General features: G+C 37.6%; 1 protein-coding gene across 1 annotated transcript; it reads left to right on the forward strand.

Moving 5' to 3' along the window:
- The first annotated feature begins 17,200 nt into the window (after window positions 1–17,200).
- Window positions 17,201–18,437, forward strand: LOC148040774 (uncharacterized). The gene is made up of 2 exons (XM_087686746.1): window positions 17,201–17,569; window positions 17,754–18,437. Exons 1-2 carry the CDS (start codon window positions 17,295–17,297, stop codon window positions 18,367–18,369), a joined length of 891 nt encoding a protein of 296 aa, XP_087542872.1. The 5' UTR covers window positions 17,201–17,294; the 3' UTR covers window positions 18,370–18,437.
- The last annotated feature ends 4,762 nt before the right edge of the window (window positions 18,438–23,199 follow it).

Here is a 23,199-nt window from a genome sequence, read left to right on the forward strand (position 1 = left end):
CTGCAAATAGGAACAGGGTCTTCCAGAGAGCAATAAACGAACTCTGTGCTTCTGTGTAGGAACAGTCTTTATGGGAGTTGTTGAAATAAGTCTTTCTTGACTTCTGTGGACTTGCAGGACTTGCAGAAGTAATAGAACTTGATGAACTTGAGTAATTAAGCTTTTGTAAAGCTTAAGTGACTAAGACTTTAGGAGAGTTAAGCTAACTGTCGACGATTTAGGGAGGGGACCATTTTTTCATCGCCATCTTAGACAGAAAGATGCCGCTGCCACCGATTATGAAATTCTTGACTTGAGCTTTCTTATTAAGCTTAGTAATAAGCTTTTTAACCTTTGAATTAAAGCTTTTAAGCTTTTTGAGATATGAAGCTTATCTGTTTGTCTATTGGAAAAGACAACTAGGAGAGGGAGATGTACAAGTGGTCCTTTGCCTCCTCAGGCCGGTCCTTCGTGATCAGAGGATGCAGATAGAGGTTCTTGACCGCCAAGAAGTCACCCGTATTGACCGTTCGCGATGAAACTGTCTGTAGAGCTCATTCGTTCCAGGAGCTCCGCCTTCACACAAGATGGAAAAAACACCCGAAAAGGATAAGCGTCCCCATTGGCTTCTCGCACAAAGAATCCACTTTGTGTATGAGCCCCGGTAATAAAATTTTACGGAATCCGCAGTAAAACCTCACGGAATCCACCTTGTAATATGCCTCCTGGCATCAATTTGTTAACTATGCATCATATTTTATATAGCTATGCTCCATATTTTGTCAAGAAATATAGATCTCTATCTATCTGGTTAATCCAAGGTATGAAAAAATCACATTATTAAGCAAGAAAAAAATACTTTAGACACAAAAGACATGGAGGTGAAAAATACAAAGCAAACAGTTTATTAGATGTCTTTCAATGGTTCTATAGATAAACTTGGCACAAATTCAAGCTCAAAGACACAACCGCATCTAATAACTTATCTTTGACAAGGACTATACAAACTATCACCCAAAGAAGAAAAGAGGGATATTTAAACTCTTGTTCAAAGCAAATCTTTTTGGAATGGTTACAAACTAGATAAAGAGATGGGTTTCAAGAAACCCTTGATATCTTTTATTCTGACTCTCTTGTAGAGAAGTCTCTAGTTTCAAGCAATTCACTAGAGATGCTAAGTGTGTAATGCATGAGCTCCCCTTTGATATACAACAAAAAATTGAGGTTCTTAGTCCATCCATCTCATACTATATAAAAAGGGAGCTTGATCCAATTGCATTTGATTATTAGTTCAATCCAATTGACATTGAAACTTTGAAGGTTCTTCTAATTACATACAATGACAAGTAAGTAGTTTTATATTTTGTTAGATTTTATGAGATTTTTTTTTGCTAAATTATTGAAATATGATTGTTTTTAGTTCTCATTGGAGCCTAATTGAAAATAGACTGTGTGGAGAGGCAATGTTTCCTCATCAATTCTATGAAAGGAAGCCATGAAAATGCCACGTTGTAAGTTATATAATCTAAGGTCTCCTTGATATTTTGATTTTTTTTTGCAAATACTCTAAATATTTTGATCTTTTTTCTTGCAATTACTCTAAATTTTATTATCTTATTGGTACAAAGCTGCAAAAAGTTTAATTGAAGTACTAGAGAAAAAGTCTCCCATGCCTTGTGATTTACTTCTAACAATGCAATATATACAAGTTGCGGTAAGGACATTATTTAAATGGTTGGAACATAATAAGAAAATTTATTCTATAAACAACCATAAACAAGTTTCATAGTTTTACTTTATATTGTTGATTCTACATTGTCCTCATCAAGATGATAGTCAATGGAGAGTAATTGCAAATGCCAGAAGATTGGTTAAGTCTATTTATCTCAATGATGATAAACTTATAAAGATAATGTGAAATGTACTAAACTTTAAGATACTGATTTGTTGCAAAATAGTCCACTGATGATAATAATATAATCCATTGTAAAAAACAGCAATGAACTAAAAATCTTTTCTTACAAATATATGATAGTTTACAAAGGATTACTATACAAGTGAGCATGTTTGGTATATAAGAGCAAAAGTCATGAAGTACATAATGGTCAATTGTATGCAACCGGCAAGAATAGACAATAGTGGAGACTTGGACATTGAAGGAGAGAAGGTGCATGTAATTGCAACAAGTGAACCTATGCTTTCAACACCCAAGGCAGCCAAAGCATCAAAGAAAAGTAAAAAGACTCCTAGAAAGGATGTCCCTTCTCCTAAGAAAAGTTCTCAAAAAAAGTAGTAGCTTTGTCTCATTGCTTATAAGCCCTTGTGTGTATAAGTCATGGAGATGCTTGACAAAAAATTACCACAAAAATTATACATATATTTTATATTGATAGTAAAGATATATTTTCTTCAATATCCTTGCATTGTATATTATTCTCTCTCCTCATTGATATCTACCAAAAAACATGTTATAAATTTTTATTAATTAGGAAGTAGAATCAAATATACACCTAAGTGGATATAATATGATATAAAAACTGACTTGTTTGTTATTGAGTTGGAACACAAATGACCATGGTAGTTCAATATCTTCATTCTATAAATCCATCCTCACTTGATGTAGTGTACATGATGATCTAACATTTAGGATTGCAATAATATTCTCATTGAACCAAATATAAAGATGATCCACTATAGGATCTTTGCTAAAATTATCAAGATTTTAGTCTAAAGCAACCAAACTACCACCAATATAATTCTATCTACTATAATAAAAGCTAAGGATGAAATTTTGAGTAGCAATCATATATTTACAAGCTATATAGACTTGATCTATCTCACATATAATTTTTCATTATATCCTAATGTCCCATCCCTTATCCAAAAATTGTATGACATGATTATATATTAGTCTCTTCACTGAAAGCATGGCCTTTGATCTTCTTATCTGATTAGCATTAGAAAAAAAGTCAACAAATATATTAATACGCACGAACAAAGTAATTTTTCTTAGCTTACTTGAGATATTAGGTTTTAATGCTCTCTATATCTCAGAAAATATTTTACATCTATAGCCCTCACCAGTAGCTACACTTGGAAAAGGCCACTTAAAGCTTTAAAAATCAAGCAAAGGAAGGGAGGATATTGATCCATTGGATGTGCTGCATGGGGACAATATAAGAATTGTCATAGAAGAATATCCCATTCTCTACAAGCTCTGTCTTTTTTCTACCTTTGCACATTTATTCTCCAATCAAACCATGCATCACATCGATAACATCAACAATAGACTCGATCGATTGCCATTCCTCAAGATTAGAGGTATATTCATCTACAAGACAAATGAACAAATGTTATAATGAAAACCTTAAACCAAGTTCAAGAAAAGAAAAACTTTAAGAATCAAATCCTTACAATTTGGTCTATATATTGGAAGATTTGAAGTCTAAGGTTCCAAATATAGCTCTCTACGCATAAACACATGTTGCACCAATACCTCTTTTAAACTATTCTTATTTACTCCAAGCTTGAAATCTTGGATTCTACCCTTTTAAGAAAAGATGAACAAGCTCTTATATCTTTGCATTTTTCCACATTTTACCTATTTTGAATAGTGATCCAACTGTCTTAATTGATAATGATTATAGAAATCCATCTTCCATCTTTTTGGAATGAGTTAAACACTAATATGGATGTGATTTGGGAGCTTAGACACCTTGTTGAAGGTTGAATTTATGTATCCATGGAAGAGAGAGAGAGAGAGAGAGAGAGAGAGCTATCCAGAAAAAACATGAGGGATTAAAAAAAGGAAGAAAAAAATAAGTGCTAAGTTTTTTACTAATTTGAATTTAGATTAAACCTGTCATTATCATTAATCCAAACATATCATTAAATAAAAGTGATCGAGACTGTATATCATTAACGCAAAGAATGTCATAATCACAAATATAAGATACTAAAAATAGATATTGATAATACAAAATCATAATATTACGTGTATATATATATATATATTGTAAAATAAATGTTTACCTTTTCAAAATAAAATTTCTGTTATGAAGGCTTTGCTCCAATTGATCTAGAGCACACACACACACACTCTCTCTCTCTCTCTCTCTCTTCCCACTAAAAGGTATTTTCGAGACCTCAAAAATCCCCTAATGTGATATATTATTTGGTGGGCCTATGGTAAGGAGTTGACATCTAGCTCACCCTCATTAATTGTTGAACCTAGTGTCTATGGACAACATCAACATCTTAATAAAGGGCCTCTTCATGAAGGAAATTTCCTAGGAAAGTTCTCCAACTCTTCGTTCAATATAATACCCTTCATACTTAGGCCCATTTTCTCTCAACTCCTCATTGAACTAGATCACCTTAAGTTGATGTAATATCCTATTTTCTAAGAAAGTAATCTCAATAAGGCTCGGTGTATTAGTCACTGGCTTTTCAATCAATTTAAAGGACCTAAGGTAGATCAAATTCACATAAGGAGAACAAATTGTCACAAAGGGTTTCCTTGTGAGCAACAAAGATTGTATCAAGGGATAATGAAAAAAAAAAGGAAAGAAAAAACAAATATAAGCTCAGTGAACAACTTAATAAGAATTTTGTATGCTCTAAGAGTGATATATCTTGCAAGTCAAATATATAAAAAAAATTGAATCTCTATTTATGCTTAATGATCACATCTCCTCTTTAGATAATTGATACTTATGATTGCTTATGAGGCAAAGAGAGAGAAATACCCATTGTAATGTGGCTGCATTGAGTACCAATGCTCTCTTCTCCAAGAGAGGCTCCACTTGGCCGCCATAATAAAACATCATTGCTTTGCAACTAGTTTCTCCATGTAAAATAATGGTTCTAATGAAGTCATTGTTGGAATATCAAGCTCTCGTTACTCTTCAGTCAGTCTATCTTTATGTGTGTGACTGACATTAGCTAGATACAGTTGTACACTGTGTAACATTCACTAAGTCGATGTAGTCAATTACTCAACCATAATTAGTCTTGGTTAGTCATACCTATGTGTGTAAGTCTCTTTTAGTTAGTATGATGGAAGAATAATGGAAGAACAACAACAATGAGCTGAGATGGATATTTCGCTCTACTATGTCTCTCTCCCTCTCTTCTAACATGGTATTAGAGCTTGAATGCCTAAAGCCTAGACTTGGCGATGGCCATTTGACATCAAGACAACAGATATGAAGAAAACGTCATCAAAGGAGACTGTGCCTGCAACTCATTTTTTTGCAGAAGCTATATCTTGCTACATAAATGGTTTTTGGAGAAACGGCTCTTCTTTTTTGACCGTTTCGACATGGTCTACAACTTTTTTGACCGTTTCAACATGGTCTACAACTTTGCAGAATAACCTTTTTTCAAATTCCTCACAGATTTTGAGATATTCAGCACAAACCTGTGCAGACTGACTGTTTACTACAATAAAGAGTAGGTGATTCCATGGCATTGGTGGATTTCATCCTAACAATGTATATGCCCTTGTTATCATGCATTTGAGCATGATATTGGAGTGTTAAATGCTCAATTTTGAAGCTTATTTGCAAACTAGAAACAATGAACTAGTTGCTATGTTGAATTTGGAAACAATATACCTATAGGGTTGAAGTATCTGTGATGCTTATTTGCTACTCACAAATGCTTGGATCATACCACTTGAGTGGTAGATGTTTTTTGAGATATTGTGAGTGTTGAAAGTCCAAAGTTTGGACTAATTTTTTGCTAGTTATACCAGGGTATTGACTGGTTTTTGTCTGCAGGAAGGATACCTATCATCTTCACTTGACATACATGCAATATATTCTGACCGGTTGGACATATATCAACTCCTACATAGAGTGGCAATTGAATGAGATGTTTTGGGGCTATTTTGAGGTCTGAATACTCTTGTTTTAACAAAGAAAATACTGCTGGTTATAGCAGTGGGTTGGCTGTATTTGGTATTACTACTTGCATATAATACAAACATTGATACTTGTATAGACATAGTTTGTTGTTGGGATGTTTTGCTACTACTATGTAATGTTTTGAATTGATTTGATCTTGGTTTATGCTCAGTTTACTGCGTTTTTCATTGTTGGAATACAGTTTATAGCAAGCAAGTTATCAAAAAAACTGCCCTGAATTGCAAGAAAGTGTCCTGAATAGTAGGTACTTATAGGTTGTATACATCACTGAATACCTAAGCTGCAACTATGGAAAATGCTCAAGGCACTGACAATATCACTCAAATTGTAGGAGAAAAGCTGGACAACAAAATTTTTCTTTATGCAAGTTCAGTATGAAGAATTTTTTGGTTGGCAAAGATTATTAGGACTTATGTAGAGCGCTAATGAGGCTGAACTTGAAATACATGAAAGGAATTTGACAAATGATCAAAAAAGGGCCCATAAGCTATGGACTAAGAGAGCATGCAAGGTGTTACATTAGTTTTTCTTATGTATATCAGATGATATGGTTATACAGATTACTAGATGCATTTCTCCAAAGGATGCATGGGACATACTCATGAAGAATTATGGAAATGTAACACATACAAGAAAGATTCAGCTAAAGTAACATTTCAATAACATGTCTAGGAATGGCAAAATCATTCAAGCCTACACTACAGAGATCAAGAACATAGCAGATCAGCTTGCCACCATTGGAACTTCAGTGTCTGAGGATGATATGATTACAGTGACATTGAATGGACTTGGCAAATAGTATAAATCATTTGATATGTCTATTTTTGTGAGAGCTAAATCCCCTGATTGGGATGAGCTAATTGCTTTTCTACTACATGAGGAAGTTAAGCTTAGGCTGAATACAGGTTCTAGTACGTCTCAAAGCAGAGACACTGTTCTTTACTCTAGCCAGCAAGGTAGAGGCGGCAGAGGCCATGGCTCTTTTCAAGGTCAAGGAGGCACTCGAAATGCTTATGGATAACATTAACAGAATGCTTGGCATGGCACAAATACACAAGGCCAGCGTGGATCTGGCGGCTTTAGAGATAGAGAGTAGATCACACCATGGTAGAGGTGGTGGATCTGGTTCATGGCAGTCGAATGATTAGTCAAATAGAGATAAGGATTGTCATTACTGTGGTAGATATTGACATATTGCAAAGGATTGTTACAAGAAGTAGGGAGATATAAAGGCAAAGGAAAAATAGCATGGGCACTATGCATCTTCTAGCGGTGCTCATGATGAGCAGGTTGATAGATTGTTTGCCATGTAACATGTGTCTAAGAATGCATCTAGGAAAAACTGAGATGAGAGATGGTACATTGATTCAGGGGCTTCAAATCATAAGACACCCCATGGAGAATGGTTTGATGAGATGGTTGTAAGTTCACATGGTTATGTGTGCACTGGGGATGACACCCAGTATACTATTCAACATAAAGAAGTTGTACCTTTGTTGATGCCTGATGGCTAGAAAAAGAGCCGGCATGATGTACTACATGTACCTACAATAACCAAGAATCTTTTGTCAATTGGACAGATGGTAGAACAGAATCTACAAGTGAGATTTAATAGAGATGGATGATTTGTTGAAGAATATGGTAATGGCTGCAAATTGATTGCTAGAGGCCGAAGAGATGGCAGAATGTTTGCTCTTGATGCATCAATTCCAGAATTGAAAGCAGCCATGTTTGCACATGATGATGGTGCTATACGGAATGTTGAGATATGGCATAAGTGGATTGGCCATGTGAATGTACAAAAGCTGAAATCTATGCAATAGAAGGAGATTGTGCTTGGAGTGCCTAAACTCAAGTATCATGACTTTGAACATGTATGTGATGCATGTCAACTTGGAAAGAAAGCACGGTTTTCATTTATGGGACATGTACGGAATAGCTCACAATCCTTGCAATTGGTACATTCAGATGTATAGGGTCCATCTCATAATGCTTCATTTGGTGGTGCTCGTTACTATGTATCCTTCATTAATGATTTCAGCAGATATACTTGGCTTTACATACTGAAATATAAGGATGATGTGTTTGATGCATTCAAGAACTTCAAGAAGCATAGTGAAAATGAGTTGAGCTATAAAATTTCATGTCTCAGATTAGATGGAGGTGGAGAATATGTCTCTAATCTCTTTGACAGGTACCTTGCTAAACATGGGATCAGAAGAAAGTTAACTTGCAGCTATACACCACAGCAAAATGGTGTAGCAGAAATGAAAAATAAGGTACTGATGGAATCAGCAAGAGCTATGCTGAATGAGAAGAGCTTATCAAATGGTTATTGGGGTGAAGCAGTAGTGACTGTTGTCTATGTGTTGAATAGAACTCCTACAGTAGGGATTCATGATGTAACTCCATATGAGAGGTTGTATGGTCATAAACCTAGCATTTCACACTTGAAGGTATTTGGTAGCATTGCATATGTGCATGTTCTTGATGAAAAGAGGAAGAAATTGGATCCTAGAGCTGTTAAGAGTGTGTTTCTTGGTTATGCACAAGACTGTAAAGCTTACAAGCGTTATGTACCGTCTACACATGAGACATTGATTAGTAGAGATGTTGTTTTTTATGAGTTGGCATCGTGGTATGGTAATCTTGTTGCAGTGGCTAATGGATCAGCCAATACTAGTAATGCTAAAAATACACCTACAGTGAATACATCTATGCGTGGTCCTACAGGTGATGGATCACCTACAGTAAGTCCTTGGTTAGGACGCTTGCAGAGTCATACTCCTACATCCACTGACACGGATATGTCAGTGAGGGGGAGATTGAATAAGGGAAAAGAAAATATGCTTGAGGATGTGGCATGTCCACTTATGATGCCAGGAGGCATATTCCATGGTGGATTCCGTGCCACGGTGGATTCCGTGAGGTTTTACGGTGGATTCCGTAAACTTAGATGACCGGGGCTCATACACAAAGAGGATTCTTTGTGTGAGAAGTTGATGGGGACGCCTGTCCTTTTCGGGCGTTTCATTAATTTAGTGTGTACGTGGGTGATTCCATAGCAGGTGATTCCGCAAAATGCATATTAAATTAATAAACGTTTATGAGTTTAGAGTGCGCACTCGTAATAAATTAAGGTTAGGATTTATTTCTAACCAGTTGATTTATTTATGTAGCTGAAGACTGCTAGGTATTCACTTTTGTCAGTTTAATTGTATTATTTTACTAACGATTGTGAATGCTTCAGTTGATGTGTAGAGATAGCAGCAGTGGCGGAGGAAAGCATTGGAGTCTAGCGAGTATTCGATCTTTGGATTATATTTTGATAGGCGCCACGCCTATATTTTGTTATGTCTATTGAGACATCGATTATTGATTATTATTTTGTATGCGCCTATACGCACGGATATGTTATTTCTATTTTGGACATTGAGATTGGGCGTGCCAGACTCTAATGGCACACAAGAAGTACAAGATTTAGAGATTCAAATTGGTTCATATATTGAAAGAATAAATTTCTTAGTTGTCCCATTACAGTCAAGTGACATTATTTTAGGAATGCCTTGGAGACACCAGCATAATCCAAATATAGATTATTCCACGTACACAATGAATATTAATTTTCAAGGAAAATCTATTACATTATATGGTATGCATGCATCTAATATTTTTCCACTGCTTTCGCATACTCAAGCAAAATGTGCATTACGCAAGAGTACTAAATCATATCTCATTTGGGTGAATGAATTGCAAGCAAAGGAAAATTATATGCACCCTAGGCATAAGGAATTTCTTGCATATTTTAAGGACTGTTTTGCAGAAGACCTACCACCAGGTTTACCACCTTCACGTCCAGAAGACCATAAGATTGATTTAATCCCTGGCACACAACCACCTTGCAAAGCACCATATAGGCACAATCAAATAGAGCAAAAAGAAATCCAGAGTCAAGTTGAAGAATTACTAAATAGAGGTTTAATTCAACCTAGCAGTTCTCCATTCGGTGCACCTGTACTCTTAGTCAAGAAAAAGAATAATATCTATCGTATGTGTATTGACTATCGAGCTTTAAATAAAATCACTGTAAAGAATAGGTATCCTATACCTAGAGTCGATGACCTTATGGACAAACTGCAAGGATCTTCTATATTTAGTAAAATTGACCTTAAGTCTGGATATCATCAGGTGAGGCTAGATAGATCTGACATATTTAAGACCACATTCAGGACACAGTTTGGCCATTACGAATTCTTAGTCATGCCATTCGGATTGACTAATGCACCTGCTACTTTCAGTAGAATGATGAACCGTATCTTTCTGAAATATCAATATTGTGTGATTGTTTTCTTTGATGATATTTTGGTGTTTAGTCAAAGTGAAAAAGAGCATTATGAGCATTTATCATTAGTTTTTCAATTACTGAAAGAAAATCAATTGTTTGCAAATCCTGAAAAGAGTGAATTCTCTAAGACAGAAATAGAATATTTAGGTCATATTGTATCAAAAGAAGGAATTAAAGTTGATCCTAAGAAAATTGATGCAATATTGCATTGGCCTGTTCCTAAAAATGTGCATGAGTTACGCTCATTCCTTGGTCTTGCTAGTTTCTATAGGAAGTTTGTACGTAATTTTTCATTACTTGCTTTACCATTAACCAAACTTCTTAAGAAATTAATTGTTTATCAATGGACTGAAACTCAGCAGAAATCCTTTGACTTACTGAAACGTGCATTAACCAATGCCCCAGTTCTACAATTGTCTGACTTTAATAGACCATTCTTTCTAGTTGTGACCGATGCTAGCGGATCAGGAATAGGAGCCGTGCTAATGCAAGACAATCATCCAATAGCATATTCTAGTTCTAAGTTGAAACCCTCTGAGTTGAAATATTCCACTTATGACAAAGAACTATTAGCAGTTGTACAAGCATTAAAACAATGGAAACGCTATTTAATGGGTTCAGAATTCATGATAAAGACCGACCAGCAAAGCATTAGACATCTACTTAGCCAACCCCAAATTTCCGACCGTCATATCAAATGGGCTTCCTTCATTCAAAGTTTTCATCCTATCATTCAATATCAACCTGGAAAAGAAAATGTAGTTGCTGATGCATTGAGTAGAAGACCTGCAATTCATAATATTTCTATCATATCTTTTGATTCTTTGATTGCTATGAAAGATACATATCACCAGGATATTACTTTTCATTCTGATTGGCAAAAATTAGTTCAAAATAATTTCATTCCTGTTGATTCATTGTCATATAATGATGGATTTATGTTTTTTGAAAAGAGATTGTGTGTTACTATTCCATTTCGATCTTTTGTTTTGAATGAAATTCATTGTCCCCCATATCAAGGTCATTGAGGTATCATATCTACATTACGCATGTTAACTGAAGATTTTTATTGGCCGCATATGGATGTATATGTATCTAATTTCGTTTCTGAATGTTTGATTTATCAAAGAATAAAAAGACATAATGGTAAACAGTATGGATTACTAATGCCTTTGTCTATTCCATCTAAACCTTGGGAACATATTTCTATGGATTTCATTACTGGTTTACCAAATACTAAATCTAACCATGACATGATTTGGACAATTGTAGATAGATTTAGTAAGCAAGCATATTTTATTCCATGTAAGAAAACTTTAACAGCATCACAAGCAGCACAGTTATTTTTGAAAACTGTTTTTACTAACCATGGATTGCAAAAAGTGATTATTTCAGATCGTGATTCTAGATTTTGTAACAATTTTTGGATTACTCTGTTTGCAAATCTAGGCACAAAGATTGATTTCTCATCTGTATTTCATCTAGAAACAAATGGACAAACAGAAGCCACCAATAGTACCATTCTAGATCTTTTACGTGCATATACTATCTCTAAACCTTAGACATGGGATACTCATTTGCATTTATTACAGTTTGCATACAACAATACACCGCACACATCTACAAAGAAAGCACCTTTTGAAGTCATTTATGGATATAGATTATCTACACCTGTTGCATCTTTGTCTAATAGAATTCAGAGTGCTGATGATATTGCTACTATGCACAACAGTATTTTTGATGAGGTTAAGGATATGATTGCTAAAGCCCAACAATCATATACCAAACAAGCCAACAAGAAAAGACAAGCCATGAATTTCAAAGTTGATGATTATGTTTGGCTTAGAATAGAAAAGCGTAGACTGCAAAGTGTAGATAAACATCCAGTTGTCAAATTAGCTCCTAGATTCTATGGACCATTTAGAATCATTCATAAGATTAATGATAATGCATTCAAGTTAGAATTACCATCTCATTGGAAAATTCATAATACATTTCACATTAGTTTATTGAGACCATTTAGAGGCCAATTACCTATCCACCCTGTTTATGAAAACCCACCTTTATTAGAGGAAGAGACTGAAATACTTGAACCAAAAGCCATCATAGACACTGACTACATGACCACTAGAACTGGTCGAAGGTATTCTAGATATCTAGTAAAATTTAAGAACCATCCTGTAGAGGAAGCACAATGGATACATGCTAGAGACTTAAATGCTTTCCCCACTCTGTTAGCTCCACATTGAGCTAATAGCAATTGAGGTCAATTGCTATCCCACCCCGGGGGTATGATGCCAGGAGACAAATTCCACGGTGGATTCCGTGCCACCGTGGATTCCGTGAGGTTTTACAGTGGATTCCGTAAACTTAGATGACCGGGGCTCATACACAAAGAGGATTCTTTGTGCGAAAAGTTGATGGGAACGCCTGTCCTTTTCGGGCGTTTCATTGATTTAGTGTGTACGTGGGTGATTCCATAGCGGGTGATTCCACAAAATGCATATTAAATTAATAAACGTTTATGAGTTTAGAGTGCGCACTCGTAATAAATTAAGGTTAGGATTTATTTCTAACCAGTTGATTTATTTATGTAGCTGAAGACTGCTAGGTATTCACTTTTGTCGGTTTAATTGTATTATTTTACTAACAATTGTGAATGCTTCAGTTGATGTGTAGAGATAGCAGCAGTGGCGGAGGAAAGCATTGGAGTCTAGCGAGTATTCGATCTTTGGATTATATTTTGATAGGCGCCACGCCTATATTTTGTTATGTCTATTGAGACATCGATTATTGATTATTATTTTGTATGCGCCTATGTGCACGGATATGTTATTTCTATTTTGGACATTGAGATTGGGCGTGCCAGACTCTATGGGCACCGTCCATTAGCTTTATTTCCTATTTTTGTAGAAAGCAAACTCAAAAGCTAAAAGCCTGTCATATTTTTGTAAATTGGGCTATTATTGAGCATGAAGATGGAAATATACATAAAATACATGCTTTGTGAAGCGCTCACATAAGGCATGGGGGGAGATTGAACCCAATTAGTCTCTTGCTTCTTGTCGTTCATGCTTTTACATTGTTTTTTGTGCAAAAAGGTAGAGTTCATTGTTCTTGGGGACCTTCCGGGATTCACTACATGAGCATTCTGCGACCGATCTGCGCACCAACTTACAGTAGGTTATGAGTCATCCAACAGTGATAGTTTGGATAGTGAGTTGGGCATTCCGTCTGTTATGATGCCTGGAGCAAGGCACAGTCGTTATGTACTGCCTCATGAGAGGCAAGCTTAGAGTGAGCCACAGTTATGGAGATCTTAGAGTGTCAGAAAACTAGCTAACAGGTGTACATACACTGGTTATTCAGCCCACCAATATTATGCATATATGGCTAGTGTAATAGGTTACAAAGAACCTACAATGTTTGATGATGTAGTTACAGATGATAACTAGTGTGCTACCATGGATGAGGAGTATGTAGCCCTGGCTAAAAATGAGACATGGAAATTGGTTGAGTTGCTTGAAGGAAAAGTCCTCATTGGCTGCAAATGGGTGTATATGGTTAAGTGCAAGTCAGATAGTTCATTAGAATGCTATAAGGCCAGGCTGGTTGCAAAAGGGTATGCACAGTAATATGGCCTTGATTATGAGGAGACTTTCAGTCCGATGGCTAAAATGGCAACAATCAGAACTCTCATTGCTTTGGCAACATGCAAAGGCTGGAAATTATGGCAAATGGACGTCAAGAATGCTTTCTTGAATGGTGATTTGGTTAAGGAAGTATATATGGAGCAGTCTGAAGACTATGTTCACCCGGACTTTCCTACACATGTATGTAAGCTGAAAAAGTCTTTATATGGACTGAAACAGGCACCTAGAGCATGGCATGCTCGGATCAACAGTTATTTATAGCAACATGGATTTAGATTGGGTGATGCAGATCACAGTCTGTTTACGAAGAAGACAGATCATGGATATATATTTCTAGTGGTTTATGTAGATGATCTTATCATCACTGGAGATGATAGAGAGCACTACTACAATTAAATCACATTTACAAACTGAATTTAGAGTCAAAGACCTTTGTGAACTAAAGTATTTTCTTAGGATTGAGATAGTCTCTATGCCTTAAGGTATATGGCTGCTACAGAAGCAATATGCTCATGACATGTTACAGAAGTATGTTATGGCTGAATGCAAGCCTATGGAGACACCTCTTGATTAGAATGTTAAGCTACAGATTGATGTTGGGAATGACATAGAGAATGTAACCATGTATTGACAGATGGTGGTCAACTTGATATACTTGACTATTACCCGTCCTGACTTATGCTATGCAGTGGGGCTGATTAGTCGGTTCATGCAGAAGCCTCGCAAACCAAATTTAGATTCAATTAGGATAATCATGAGATATGTAAAGGGTAATACAGATTATGGGCTATTTTATGCATATGGAAAATCTCTTGACTTGACAGGGTTTACTGATGTTGATTGGAATGGTTATGCATTTGGATTGGGCAGCAGTATGATCAGTTTTGGCAAAGTAAGAAAAAGCCTCCTGTTGCATTGTCTAGTACAAAAGCTGAGTACAGAGGAGCTGCCTTAGCGGCTTGTGAAGTAGTTTGGTTGATGAAACTGCTGAAAGACTTGGAAATACAGCTGGAAAGCAGAGTGAGATTGCATTGTGATAACCTCAGCGGTGTTATGTTGGCTAGCAATCCTGTCTGCCATGCTAGGTCCAAACATATTGGGGTTCACTACCATTTCATAATAGAAATGCTTCTTATAGCAGATTGACTTGATTCATGTGAAGACTGAAGACCAGGTAGCATATATATTTACCAAGTTTCTTGGTAAAGAAAAGTTCATGTATTTTAGATAGCTACTTGGAGTTTATAAGATGGTTTGAGCTTGAGGGGGAGTGTTAGAAAATCAAGCTCCCGTTACTCTTTAGTCAATCTATCTTTATGTGTGTGACCGACATTAGCTGGATACAGCTGTACATGTGTGTGACATTCAATAAGTCGGTGTAGTCAGTGACTCAACCACAGTTAGTCTTGGTTAGTCATATCTATGTGTGTAAGTCTCTTTCAGTTAGTATGATGGAAGAATAACATCAACAATGAGTTGAGGCTCATTCCCGCTCCACTCTGTCTCTCTCCCTCTCTTCCAACATTCATTAGTTCAAGTAGGAAGATTGGGTAATACTCATCAACCACAACCTATAACTTTTGATAGTAGAAGTAATAGAATAAAAAGAATCTCCATCACAACAATATTCTTAGTAGCATGCAATTCAAAGCAAAAACAATCTCAATCTTACATAGAGCAATTTGAAAATCATGGCAAGGATACAAATCACAATTGAAGGGTATCTAGACTTGGAGGGACTTATGGGACTTTGAGAACAATCAACGGAAAGATATAGATGCCTTGAAAGCTTAAGAGAACATGCTAAACCTATGGACTAACTCTAACCCATTGTTTATCTAGTTGGATATGTAGGTTACTCTTGAAGACTTCAAATAGGAAAATGAGCCCACTGCCCGACTTACGACGGATCAACTCCAAACTCATCAATAGACTTAATCATAGTTGGAAAATCCAATGGAAGCGTGAGGAATGATACTATCAATTTGAAACAAATATGGCTTGCTTCTATTGCTCCCAAAATTTCAATTTTACTTTGGTTAATTTTGCAAAAAGCCACTTCAAGGATCAATGACAAGGTGGCCAAAAATGGTAAAGGGGATGGTATCTATGGTGGGCTCCCCCCTCCCCCTCGCCCCAAAAAAAAAAGAAAACAAGCCATCCGTCACCTATTTTTAACCTGGCCAGCTAATCAAGACACTTTGCAAGAACTGCACAGATAACGTTCCCCACCAACCAGGTCACGTAAATCTTTCAAAGGAGGTTCTCAGAACTAAGAAGGAGTCGCGGGTCCGAGAAGGATTTCTTATTTTGCAGGCCACGTCGACGCAAAAGAAGCCAATAAGCATTGAGGAGCTGACCAGGGCGATCAAGCCATTCAATCCTCAAGAATTCCTCGCCAAAATACAACAGAAGTTGGGGATGCAGAGGCAGAAAGAGTTGGAGGTTGCGCAAATCCTGACATCCCTCAAAGACTGCAGTCTGCATTTGAGCTGCGAGAACTCGGCCTGCTCCGAAAAGGAATGCTGAGGAAGGCAAGAGCATCTGCTACACAGTTTCTGTGTACTCTTAGAACACTAGTCGCCACTCTCAGTGGGCGCTAGGCGCTCAAAGGGATTTAACCACTCTCTCGTTTTTCCGCTTTGTTTACTCGGTGCAACTCAAAGAAGAAGAGGTACTGCGGTCTGCGGAAGAGGGCGCGTTACACGCAAGCGAGAGACACAGAGAGAGTTATACATTAACGTCTCCAAAAGTCCAAAATGACCTATGAGATCACGAGTCACGATCGTATCTATGATGGTATGGTACAAGTGTCTGGGCAAAATATGCAGCACAAAGCAAAATAAGAAAGGAAACTAACTATGGCTGTGTGTGAGGACTCAGGAGTGATGGAGAGAGTCACTCATGTGAACTGTGGCGGTGAGAGACCCGAGTCCCGAGCCTCAAGCCCCGAGGCATTTGCACGGCCCGGGGGGAGGGGGGTACTATAGTCTGGAGTCCGCTTGGCCGCTAGAGAGATTACTTTTCCTGAAATGATGACATGTATATAAAAATAATGGTAACAATAATCAAAATATAATGCCACTGGTTATATAATTAGTGGCTTAAAAATGTTTGTAGCGAAAACCCAGGGACCAGGGTAGACTCGCGACGTGCCCCGCCGCTCAAAGAAAAAGGATGCCTGCGTTGCCCGACACTTGGCAGAGATCCGAACGAACGAAGCTCGCTTCGCCTTTCTATCTCTCTATTTCCTTCCCCTCACGCCCAGTCGGCCACACTATACACACATACACACAGAGCGCCCTCCCGCCCCCCACACAAACGCGCGCACGCACGCACATACACACACACTCTCTCCGCGCGCTGTGCCAGCCTCCCAGGCCAATCATGGAGGATGCCAACAGCCCCAAGCCGCCTCCTCCTCGACCTCCCAAACTAGCTGTGCTCTCGCAGCTGCAGCTTCACCGCCAGCAAACCCTCACTCCTCATCCTTCTTCTTCCCAACCTCAACGTCTTATTCCAACCCACCAACACAGCCCTGCTTACCCGCGCTCCTCAGCCTCTCCCGCCCCAAAACCTCATGAGTGCAGCATGTGCGGAGACGTAGGCCTGAAGAAGGAGCTCTTTCGCTGCAGAAAATGTTCCCTCAGATATCAGCACACGTATTATTCACAAACCTTCATCTTGGCTTGGACCTTGCTTATTTGGTCTAGATTCCGACTGTTGTTGTATTCCACAACTGTGTTTTCCGCAATACAGCTGGATTTTGCATTCCCAATACCTCATTGCACGCTTGTGTTACCATGTCTATACATGACAGTAGTACGGTTTCTTATTGCTTAACAGGTACTGCAGCAATTGGTACCCCAAGAAGAGATCGTACGCTGGCATATGCAACTGGTGTGACACCGACTATATGTCTTACAAACATACAGGTACAAGCAACGTCATGATCAAGAGAATAAAGACCGCGGCTGCAGCAGAGGTGATCGTGCCTCTTGCATTGATCAAAAGCTTATCACCTACTGCTAATCTTCCATGTAAGAAAAGTAGCGTTAATACCGAGGAGCGCCCAGATGCCACTAGATTAGCCAGTACTCGCAATCAGCAGCCCCAAAACACAAACAAGGCAGTACATGAACCAGCATCATGCAAATCAAGGCAACTTACAGAAGCTGCAACGTCAGTATTAGCTCGGAAAGGAAATGTCCAAGAGGATTGTGGCATTGCAAGACTGAACCATGGAGATAGCTCTCTGGCTGATGAAGGTGAGATCAGGCTGGTAATGAGCGATGATATGGCTTCCTCCAGGATTGTGGAGCCCCTTCAGCAACGCCCTGCAGCCGACCATCATGAGGCTCCCATTAAATCAAGCAATTCGCAGCATATGGGTTCTACGGCAGCAATTGCACGCTGCAGCAAGAAGGCAGCGCGTCGTTACAAGCTAGTTTCAGACGTGTAAGAGTAGAAATCCGGAAGCATGATACCGCGTTGTACAGGCGCCCTTGCAAATGATGTAAAATTGCTGTAGATAGATAATAGATCGTTTTTGGTTATTCGTTTATGTATTTTCCCTGGAGGCTGGCATGATGGGACGTTCCCACAATATCACTTACGTCTCTCGCTGTCTGTCTGTCTGTCTGTCTCAGAGTGAAACTTTGCGTAGAATTACGTAACGTATTCATGTTGAGAAGCTGATTAGCTTTGTCGTTGCTTAATGAATGTCTCTACAATGAAGCTACTCGAGATTTTAATAATTCCTATGCGTATTCCGTAACGCAACTGCTTGCGAATCGTCGCGATCGCGATACATAATTGTTCAACGGTACTCCCGCGGATATAATGCTTTACGATAATACTTGTTTACTCGAGTCACATGTCTTACTGGCTTTTTCGATGTGCTGGGCGAAGGTGTTTACGACCTTATGATATATACTACTTGTCTAAAACTCTCAGCAGTTGCAAATTTTTTGAAAATACTCTCAGCGGCTGGCTCCTGAGGCCTTTCTGGTTTCGCTAGAATTCAGGAGGACCTCTGAATTCCCATGAAGTTGGTGTCGGTAAAATGGGGCACATCACCCATGAGAGGCCCAGGCGTGCCGTGTCAGACCTTTTTATCCAAGTGCCTCTCCTTGAGTCCTTGCCACTTGGCCCGTCACTCACTCAGGTGTGTAAATCATTCTTCTCCACAGTCCATACGGAAAGGGCAAAACAACATTATGCGTGCCAATTGCCCACATTGTCGGGAATGTCACGATTCACGAATAGACAACACATGTGAGTCTGTGACTCTTGAGAATGTAGACATTTAGTGAGCTTTTTGGGCGAGTTTTTCCTTTCCAACACGAATTCAACAAACAATTTTCAAAAATCTACTATTACTTTTTTTTTTTCGAATTCTATTAAAAGTAAAGCAAAGGGCAGCTTAAATAGGCTTTTTCTAAAGCACCCACCAAGCCAAATGGGCCTAGAAAAAGGATGTGGAGCTCAAACTCCGAGATGTAAGAAGAGCAAAATGTTTGTATGATTAGGAAAGGAAGGCAATGGAGGGGATGATGGAGGTGCTAGGGATGATGCATGAAGGCTCGAGGAGCTGCAGTTGTGGGCAATGTACAATACCCTCTTCTTATGTATTGAGGCTGGTGCAAGCAACGGTGATGGTGTCGTGATTGGCACTTACAACCTTGTTGCACCTAATACGAATGTGTATGTGGCCATTGTTGTTAGTGAGGATGATGATGATGAAGGCCTTCAAGCCTACTTCTGGACCAACATGATCTCCATGATTTCATTTCTTAAGGCCAAACATGGTCAAGAAAGAACTCAACATCCTAGATGTGTTCCTCATTGAAGAGATATAACTACTCCAGGGTTTTGATCTTACCTTGCTTCAACCCAAACTGAGAAGAGGTTGAGAATGTCATCATGACCAATACAGAATGCTTCCTAAATACTCACAAAGACCCATAACTCAACTTATAGATTTCTCAAACAAGGAAGCAACAATGGTTAATAATTTGACTTCATAAAATTGGTACACAATTTCAAGTTTCAACTTGTAAATAACCTTTTTATAAGGTAGTCTTCTATTATATGTAAAAAAATATGTAGAACTATATTTGAACAATTCTTTATGTTTAACCCGTGTGAGACATATATATGTACTATTATATATTTATGAATGATCCTTCGAGACCCTACTACTCTAGTGTGAATCTAGTTTTGCTTATTAATTGGGGGGATGATTTGATTTGAATATTCCCATGGTCATTAGGTCATTCTCAAGTAATATCACTCTGACATTCCATGCATGTTCGCATGAGTGAAAGTTGAACTTTGAAAAAATGGATGAGTTGGATTCTTCCTTCTACTTCTCAAGTTCACATTCTTCCTTGTCTAGGAGGCCTATAATTGACACGATGACTTGCACTATAGGTTCTTAAGCCTACATGCTTTTTTGTCACGAAGTGTTGACGATTCAATGTTGATGAAGATGAAGAACTCAAAGAGTTGGATCATGATGAACCAACCAAAGAAGGGGAGACAATGCCAAACAACACAAGTATTATTCTCAATGCCGTAGGTATGGCCACACCCTTTGTTTACTCACAACTTACACTAGATATCTTAGAGGTTACAACGAAGGCCTAGTTGACACACATATATATTTTTGATTACGAAATGTCACCATTAAACAAATGGTCATCAAATATACATTTAGCAGTGTAGCTTGATATCTTGAGAAAAAAATTGGATGTCATGTTGACTTGATGGTAGTATCAACTATTGGTTATTTTTTGCTCAATGAAAAATAGACAATTTGGAAGTGCATTGAAGCACAAATGTTGGGAGTGTTTGGAGAGCCAAAAGGACACGTAATATATGTGTACTAAAGCAGCTTGATGCAAACAAAAAGGCACACTTGAGAATATGGTTGATCATGCAAATGCTCATGCTCTGCATAAAAATTGATGGTATTGCAAGAGAAACCTATGATGTTTTAAAATGGATTGGATTGCTATATGACATGTCAATGGCAAAGATTAATGTCTCCAGTGCTAAAAAGTTTTTTAGAGAGCTTAAGATGGATTTTATTTGCTATGATGTATGATGTTATGTCCAATCTATGCATCCAATGATGATAACGAAATACTTGTAATTATAAGGATCTACAAGGTATTACTTTATCCATAGTAGTACAAGAGAAAGAACTTGCTCTTGGGGCCTATTACAAAGGAGGGTGATCTCTTGTTATTAGGAGAAATATAGACTCTCCCTTTTGCCCCTTAAGGAGTGAATAAACAAAGATAGGCCTAACCAATGAGAGAGTTGGGATTCTAGATTCATGTAATATGAATCTTTTAGCTATATCTTGGCCCGAATCTTCCCTCAATAATAAAACAAGGGAATAGAAGGATGCCACTTCTTGAAAGTTTATGATTAGGATTTTGATTTTCTTATTTTTTATGTTTGACTTTTCATATCTCTCATTTTCAGTTTTTCCCTCTCTTTTAGACGGAACTAAAATTCATCATTTCTCTTTCCTCGCTTCTTCTTTCTTTATGAAATTTTTTAGCCTCATTGTTTTTTGTTGTATTTGTAACTTTGTGAAATTTCATTTCCTATATACAAACACAAAGTGAGTCTCACACGTTTTATGAAAGTGAAACTTATTCTACAAAAGCCCTGAGATTCTATAAACAAAAATTTATAGATATATTGTTCTTTTCCATGGATGTTCTATGATAAAGTTTTATCTCATTTGAAAAAATCTTGTGTAAGTTATGTGCACGTTTTGATATGAACTTTCTTTTGTTTTGGTACCCTTAGAGTCTCTCACAGTCAAGAAAAATGATATTTTAAATATTCAATTTCTTCTTTAAAATATATATTGACTTGTTTTTTTGTTGCTCCATAGTTAAATTTCATCTCATTTGGACAAAATCTATGCAAGTTATAACTTACATTGGCTTTGGACAAAATCTTTGTTTTTATACTCCAAGGATCTCCCACAATGAAAGAACAATAATTTTCTAAAAACTCGACTCCTTCAATATCATTGGGCTTCTTTGCAAAGAGAGCCATAAGTATATTACCATTTTTTAATATTGCTCTATGGTTAAATTTCAACTCATTTGGACAAAGCCAATGTAAGTTATATACACGCTTTGACCACTTGAGATTTCTTTTGTTTTTGTGCTTTAGGAATTTGACAATGAAGGAATAATGATCTTTTAATAACTCAACTTCTTGTTCAATATCTTTCGACTTCTTTGTGAAAAGAATTACATGTACAATGTTATTTTAAAAGATTTTCTCCATGGCTAATGTAATGAATGAAGCTGAGAGGAGAATGAGCTGAAGAGAGAGAAATATTAAAAGAGAAGAGAGAAAGATGAAAAAGAGAGGAGAAGAGAGGAAGCCATGGAACTGAAGGTGAAGGTGAAGAGTGTGTTCTTGATAATAACTAGTTGCTCTAAACTAGGCCTCTTACACCTTATATACCCTAGTTAGGGTGACTAGGTGTCTAATCCTTAGTTCCTATGTATCCTGCTCGTTATAATCCATCCCTACCCTAAAAGTTTTTGACCTAAAAAACAAAGAAAACTGGAGGGGAGTGAAAGATAGGCTTAAGGAGTGGGATGTAAAGTACTACTTTGAGCCACATTACAATGAAAATGGGGGGTAAAGACAAGGGATAACAAGTTGTTCGTGACATGCTTGCTAAGGTGAAATTGTCATAAATTTTGATAGGATACTCCAAATGGGGCGTGCCACATGTCAAAATGGAGCATATGACATATACTTTCAGTCCATGTAGGAAACACATTGTTGAGATTTGGGCAAAACTTTTTGAAAATAGTGTGTAAGGTGTGGTCAAAAGGGGGTATAACTGGCTAGTCTTTAGCTTGTTGGGCATCTTAGAGGTGAGAAAATTCATTAATAATAGTGACTAGGCAACTAGGAGGCTTCTTCCAAGGGTAGGCCTTGCCAATTGATAAGTTACTCCTTGATGGATTGAGATCTAAAGTGCTGATCTCATTGCCCAATGTTTCCTTAGGATATACTGAGTGATACCTTCTTCGTCTATGGGGGAAGTTTTTCCAAATAGTCTCTAAGATACCAATGAAGGGATTTAGCTGGTTGACATGAAACATATTGTGAATCTTGGTGGTAGGGGAAAGCTCTAATTGGTAGGCCAAATCACCAACTCTCATAAGGATTCGATGGGGGCCATAGAAATGGTGGGCCAACTTGTAGTATTGCGCTCTTTGAGAGTGGAATAACAGGA

This window comes from Lygodium microphyllum, chromosome 1 (genome assembly GCF_053477565.2).
Source record: "Lygodium microphyllum isolate KBCC chromosome 1, Lygodium_microphyllum_v1.1.10, whole genome shotgun sequence".
Classification (NCBI taxonomy): domain Eukaryota; kingdom Viridiplantae; phylum Streptophyta; class Polypodiopsida; order Schizaeales; family Lygodiaceae; genus Lygodium; species Lygodium microphyllum.

Coding starts and splice junctions, on each gene's coding strand:
- LOC148040774 (XM_087686746.1), top strand. CDS start 17,295: ATGGAGGATGCCAACAGCCCCAAGCCGCCTCCTCCTCGACCTCCCAAA. Junction 17,570..17,753: donor TCCCTCAGATATCAGCACAC/GTATTATTCACA, acceptor ATTGCTTAACAG/GTACTGCAGCAATTGGTACC.